The 6,943-nt window shown below is 33.7% G+C and overlaps 1 protein-coding gene across 1 annotated transcript; it reads right to left on the bottom strand.

Annotated features, from left to right (window-relative positions):
* Positions 1–692: 692 nt before the first annotated feature.
* LOC134229808 (tetraspanin-7-like) lies at positions 693–6,624 on the bottom strand. Its single transcript, XM_062711603.1, has 8 exons — positions 6,555–6,624; positions 6,275–6,405; positions 4,546–4,734; positions 4,070–4,144; positions 3,756–3,842; positions 3,212–3,367; positions 2,606–2,689; positions 693–2,302 (listed from the first exon to the last, which is right to left on the bottom strand). Exons 2-8 carry the CDS (start codon positions 6,365–6,367, stop codon positions 2,231–2,233), a joined length of 756 nt encoding a protein of 251 aa, XP_062567587.1. The 5' UTR covers positions 6,368–6,405; positions 6,555–6,624; the 3' UTR covers positions 693–2,230.
* Positions 6,625–6,943: the final 319 nt, after the last annotated feature.

The raw sequence follows: 6,943 nt of genomic DNA, 5'->3' as shown, positions 1-6,943 counted from the left end.
CAATATACCCGAACTTTCTTTAGAAAGTGCGGGTATAATTACTGTATCGAATAACCAATAACTTTGTCTCGTCCGTCAAAGAGGTGGAGGTTAAGTCTCTCATCGTTGTCAACAAAAATTTAGAGTTTCTGATGTTATCAATTTCTTAACCAATGAGAATCTATTCGCCATCTGACAGACGATAATTACGTACTGAGTAGCGCCGAGAATGCCACGCCTTAGTGAAAGTCCAAACTAAGGTGGAAATCGTCTTGACAAAAACAAACAATTCAAAAACTGTTGATCTAAGACAATGTGGCACCGTATAATGTATCGTTTTTTTTTTAACTTTCCCCTTATTAATGTTCCATAATTAATGGTCTCTTACAGTATTTTGATCTTCTCTTGTGGTATAAGGATCTACTCGTTAAGGATAGCTTGATCACCTCAATCTTTAGATTAACTGACTTAGAATATTGCCAATACTGTTGCTGGATACATCATTATCTAGAGGATCGATGTGAATCATCCGTGGGTTACCGATGATGCGACGATAGAGAATCGATGTGAATCATCCGTGGGTTACCGACGATGCGACGATAGAGAATCGATCATCCGTGGGTTATTGAAGATGACAAAATTGGGAACATCTAGTAAACATGGATCACTAAAATGACTTTTTCATTGTAGTTTGTGTTAAGAATGCATCACACTGAAAGAGATTATATTTATTTGCAGAATAACAAGAAGACATTGCGTAACACTGTAACAACAATGTATAATCACAAATAACAAAGCAAGAGCTTAACATTATAAAATTTGAAAAGCGATAATAAACAGTACTTGGTACTTCCTACAGAATACTTACTCAATTACTATAACACTAAAACTATTTTTAGTTATCAGATCTTCTTTTTCTAAAATAAAAGAATAAAAACAAAATACAGCACTATAATAAGAAAAAAATGCACTTTCTTTTATGTCATACTTGAGCAAAACTTTAGAAAATATTTAAAAATGTCAATACTTCAGTACGGTGGGGATTACAAGGACTAGAGATTAACTGTAGATAAATACTGAGATACATGTATACATAAAATAGTAAACCCTATGCCATAATGATAATTAAACGGAGATTATAAATGTTCTATACATGCATGATTAACAATATGTATAATAATACATGTATAACTAAATAAAATTGAAAAATTATTTTAAACATGAAATTAAAATTCATTTTGTCCTTGTTTCCAGCTGTAACCATCATGATCTTCATCTTCCTTCAATATTACAAACAATGGAATTTCTATTTATGTTGAGGTGGCCAGATGACCTTCAAATGCGACCCTGAACTAAAATTTTTCTATGAAATCCATAAACACAGAATTTGTTTAATAAATATTGTTATTAATGTTACAGAGTTATCATTGGATGAAACTCCTGTATGCCCTTGATAAGAAATATGTACATACTGGCATTAAGGAACAAAAAAAATTGCTTATGTTAAGCTTAAAAATAAATTTGATAAAAATATATAACTATCATAAAACATAAAATCACCACTTTAAACATTAGTATTTCTTTAATAATACCCTATAAGTAAAGTTTGTCACATGTTGCCATATGACAAAAGGATCAATGTGCATGAATATTGCGTAATAATAAAATAAATAAATCTGGAGGGATTTGTAGAGATAAATATGTCAAATAGAATGATATTTCCTCACTTGATATACAAATCTGTAAAAATATTATAAGGAGAACTATATTTGGAGTCGTTCCAATTAATATTAACACTGATTTATTTATCAGTCCCAAAGACACCCCTTCTCCCTATAGATGAGTCAATAATGCCCAAAACATGGTAGCTGTCAACTGCATGCTTTGATCAGGTCTTTTAAAAATGTAACGTGTTTGTACATTGAATATTAATGTAAAATGGGGGTGCAGCAAAACACACAAGCTTGAAAAATACTGTGTTACACAGAACAGGTGCACATGTAAAGATATACAGTCTAAAAGAAATTTAACATCAATAAAATTCTGATACAATAAGGAATGCATTTAATACATATATCAAAAAAATTACCGGTATTTTACCATAATCAAATATTTACTGTTACTATAATAAACAAATCTTACACCTTCTTTAGCTTGAAAACAAACTTAAGCACTAGATGTTCATTCATGAAATAAGATAATAAATTGATCTTCACTCAGTTCCTTGATGACAGCGGACTATGAAAATCCACTAAGCCATTTGTTCATATTTGGATTTTCTGACCCGCTTTGCCAAACAGCATGCTAGTAATGCCCCAAGTAGCTGAAAAAAAGTCACATTAATTTACTTGTAATTGTTCAATATGTACAGTACTATCATTTTTAATTTTTAACCTAAGAATAGTATACTTAATGTGCTACAGATTGAGCATTGAGCTAATCCTCCAGTACACATGTCAACAGATCACTGCCCAGGGGTCATAAAAAAGTATGCATGTGGGACTTCCTTTTTTTTTAATTTAACTTTTTTTTTCTTTGTGGACAGAATAAAGCATCAGCACTCAAAAGCAAAAGTTTTTGAAGCAATATTCTAATCTGAAAGTCAGAAAAAATGTTTCCAACATACCTGGAAGAAAGAAATACCGAACGCCACCCCAGCTATGACTGCCATATTTGATTTCATGAAGTCCACGACCGTGTTGTAGCATCCCTGAAATAAGAGGCAACAAATAATGGATGGCACAGGAATTCACAAACTCAGGATAGCATTATCATGTCATGTGACTAATCAACATGGTTTTAAATGTAATGTGTATTTTACACTTTAACTGGACAATTTGTCACATAAATATGATTTTGCGATGCTGAGCCAATTTCCTGTTTTTAAGTTTATGCGATGATATGCACTTAGACTTTTTATAAGGACTATCATTAAGACTTGATAATAATTCAATACATGTGATAATTTTTTTAATCCATCCATATGCATGGCAACCATATCTTTATTCTTGAATATGGTTGGATAATCAATGCTTGTTCATCATTTGGCATGAGTATTACTCTGACCAGTCACAAAATGAGAAGGGGTATGCAATTAGAATGCTTAAACTCCATGGAAAAATATATTAATGTACCAATATGTCCAAGTAAATATGCTTTCCCCCCAGAGATTGTCTTTTCAATGGTTTACTGATAGTCATACTAAAATGAAGAATTTAGATAGATTGCTCACCACTGTGTAGATATCTGTGGCGTTTACACTGACATCCAGATTGTTACACACAGCGTCTTTACAGCAGGAGTGGGGCACGGCTCTACTGGAGTTGACTGTCTTCTCCCACGGGGTGATGAACCAGTCCTGGTAACTCTCACTCCCACAGCAGTGCAGCTGTCAGGCAAAGTACAGAATTTTAAATGCTGTTACGTTAATCACACTAATACTATCAAGCAAAATATGTAAAACCTACTTCCATCTGAAAAAATGGAAAAGCAAGGTGATTTATTATCAATGAATTATATAATAAAATTGAGTTTTTATGATAATTTCTTTCACTGACCTAAACAGATGATATTGAATTAAGCTCTCTATAAAATGATTACATATTCCTCCAAATTCATAATGAAAAAAAAAATACAAATTTTACTTTATCATTAAATGAGTTGGAATATACAAAAAAAGTTTTTATCCCTTGTAACTTCTTTTTAAAGCTTAGGTCATGCAAGTACATCTTAAACCCTTACTACAAGAGTATACACATATCAGGACAAAAAATTACCTGGGACTGCAACTCATCCATTGCTTTGCTACTATTGCCATACTGTTTAAGTGCATTATCCAGTCCCTCTTTAAATCCTTGTTCCAGCTTAGTTTTAAAAAAAAAAATCAGAATCAGAGAAGTAACTTTTAAAGTTTATAAATGCCCTATAAAGTCAATTTTTTTCCACCTCGGAGAAATTTCCAAAAAACACATGACAAAAGATACAATTCCTATCTTACAGTAAATCTGTGAAACAATCTCATTTTTCAGATTCTACTTGGATATTCTGATAGGACAATGCTTTCAACATAATGACATAACATCCTCCCTACCTTTCCTTTGTAGAAAAATCCTGCTGCACCTGCTCCAAGTTCTACAGCAAACACCAGCACGAGGAAAAAGCCATACTGAAATCAATACAGTTCTTTACAATTTGATAGATATAATTTTACATGGGCATTTTCAACAGAGTTCAATCAAAGTTTAGTTTTACTGCTAAAGAAGAACACCTCAAAATAAGAACAGATAAGTACGTAAATCTAGCGTGCGTCACAAGAGGTTTCGAACTTTACATGTGTTTTTTAAAATCTTTTTCCCCCTTCAAAAATGTCTTAATTATATGAAGACAATATTACATGTTTATTCCAAGAGAAGTTATGGAAGATTCCAGAAGCTAGACAGTGACGGAGAAATATGGCGAGCCTTCTCTCTTCCCTACACACCAAAGGCAACAAAGGCAATAAGTAAATAATCTTAGTATTCTAAAATACTTGTGTTTCATGTAACTCTTTAGGGAAAGAAATGTTACCATATATAACAACACAGCATTTCCTTTGGCTGTACAGCAGCATCCGAAGGAACCCACAATCACTATTAAAGCACCCACAGCAATCAGAATCCAGGGAGAATCCTTGTAGTAGATGGTAGAAAATTCCATGTACTTGTACAGGTCAACTTTGGTCCATATTCCCAGAGCCAGGATGGCAATTCCAGTCACCTTACATGAAAGTATTAATATACATGTAAACATATTGTATTAATTGATCTTTTTTGGATGTTGTGATTTACTCTATGTCTATAGTGGTTTTACAATAACTATATTAACTTTCAACAACAACAAAAAAGAAGTTCCAAATAATCTATTTTGATTTATAAAAATTCAAAGATCTACACTTTTTTGTTTGCCAAAAGAAAGCTTCCATTTATTACACAGTACTTGCTAATTAAAACATAGGTAATCAAAGATTACGAAGCTCACCTCGAAGAATGTAATCAGTCTAAGTAATGCAAATCTCAAATCATATTTTCTTAACAGTTAGTATATATTCTGACAACAATATTTAAGCAAGTTCTATTTAAATAGGTCTTAAAGTTCATTGGGGATTGATCTGTTCCAAAAACTTTAACCTGGTCATTCGTTTGGAAAATGTAGGTCAGATCCAGCATCTGAAGCAAGTTTTGACTGTTCATCCTTAGATGCATCATCCATGCAAGTTTGGTCTAGGTAGGGCTTATAGTTACTTGGGAATAATCTAGTCACTAATCTGGAAAATGTAAGTCAGATCCAGCATCCGAAGCAAGTCTGGTAGTGTCCATCCCTAGATGCATCAGCCATGCAACTTTGGTCTGGGTAGGGCTAATACATGTAGTTACTTGGGAATCGACCAGCTCCAAAAATTTTAACCTGGTCACTCATCTGGAAAATGTAGGTCAGATCCAGCATCCGAAGCAAGTCTGGTAGTGTCCATCCCTAGATGCATCAGCCATGCAAGTTTGATCCGGGTAGGGCTTATAGTTACTTGGGAATGGACCTGCTCCAAAAACTTTCACCTGGTCATTCATCTGGAAAATGTAGGTCAGATCCAGCATCCGAAGCAAGTCTGGTAGTGTCCATCCCTAGATGGAACATCCATACAAGTATGGTCCAGGTAGGGCTTATAGTCACTTGGGAATGGACCTGCTCCAAAACTTTAACCTGGTCACTCATCTGGAAAATGTAGGTCAGATCCAGCATCCGAAGCAAGTTTGGTAGTGTCCATCCCTACATGCATCATCCATGCAAGTTTGGATGCTTATAGTTACTTGGGAATAGACCTGCTCCAAAAACTTTAACCTGGTCACTCATCTGGAAAATGTAGGTCAGATCTAGCATCCGAAGCAAATCTGGTAGTGTCCATCTCTAGATGCATCATTTATGCAAGTTTGGCCCGAGTAAGGCTTATAGTTACTTGGGAATGGACCTGCTCCTAAAACTTTAACCAGGACACTGACGCCGGGGGTATAGCATAAGCTCATCTCGACTTCGTCGAGGTGAGCTAAAAATAAATGTGATTTTTTGCATCCAGCATAATTTATTCAAATCATTTTATTGACATCACCATGTTGGTATGCAGTCAAAATAAGAAAACAAATGACAGACAATAGGTAAAAGAAAAATATAATAATGCAAATGCAGGAATACAATTTCACACAATTCTTTATAGACAATAGTCCCTGTATATTTGTTTTCACTGCATTATTTATTATTTTATAGTTACCCAAAATATAAAGTTGAAAATCATCAAAAGAGTCTTCAGGCATCCCATGGCAGCTGTTGTAGCCATGGTAGATTTCGCTCTGTCTCGATCCATTTGATGAATTAGTAAATGGCTTAACTAATTCTCAATTTCTGCAAAACAGATGCGCAATATGTCTTTGACACGGCATCTTAATTTCAATCAATATTTCAAAACACTCATATCAAAACGTATATAACACGCATTAAAATAGAGAGATGTTTAACCTAGGATCAATATCTTCTTCTATAAAAATACATACCTGCTTTCAATGCCTGTGATGCCGTTTATGTTTATTTTATGTTAATAACGAACATCTTATGACCGGAAAATGTCAAAAGCGGTATAAAATTCAAGCCTTTCTAAGATATATCCGGAATAATATTAGTACAAAACGGAGGCCAGAATGGCGAACACGGGTTGCAAAATGCCATTCAGTTTTTGAACTAAGTATTCCGGGCAGAGTTCTAAATATTGAAAGGTATAAAATCACAAGAAATCACTGTTCTGCAGAAAAAAATCTTTCAGCGAAAAAATATATTCAGTAATGATAGAGAAAAGTTAAAATATTTGATAAATTTATAAATTTGATAAATTCTAGGATTTTTTGCGAAATAAGACACTGACATGACTCAACACATATCACACAAA

Source organism: Saccostrea cucullata, unplaced genomic scaffold, assembly GCF_032062105.1.
Source record: "Saccostrea cucullata isolate Sc308-1 unplaced genomic scaffold, CSIRO_AGI_Scuc_v1 ctg114, whole genome shotgun sequence".
In the NCBI taxonomy this organism is placed as follows: domain Eukaryota; kingdom Metazoa; phylum Mollusca; class Bivalvia; order Ostreida; family Ostreidae; genus Saccostrea; species Saccostrea cuccullata.
This window is presented reverse-complemented; position numbering and strand designations above follow the sequence as displayed.

Excerpts from the sequence above, each read along its gene's own strand:
- LOC134229808 (XM_062711603.1), bottom strand. The coding sequence starts at position 6,367 with ATGGATCGAGACAGAGCGAAATCTACCATGGCTACAACAGCTGCCATG. Across the intron at positions 4,735-6,274 it reads TTTTCAACTTTATATTTTGG|GTGACTGGAATTGCCATCCT; the intron begins GTAACTATAAAA and ends CTTTCATGTAAG. Across the intron at positions 2,690-3,211 it reads CCACAGATATCTACACAGTG|GGATGCTACAACACGGTCGT; the intron begins GTGAGCAATCTA and ends CTCTTATTTCAG.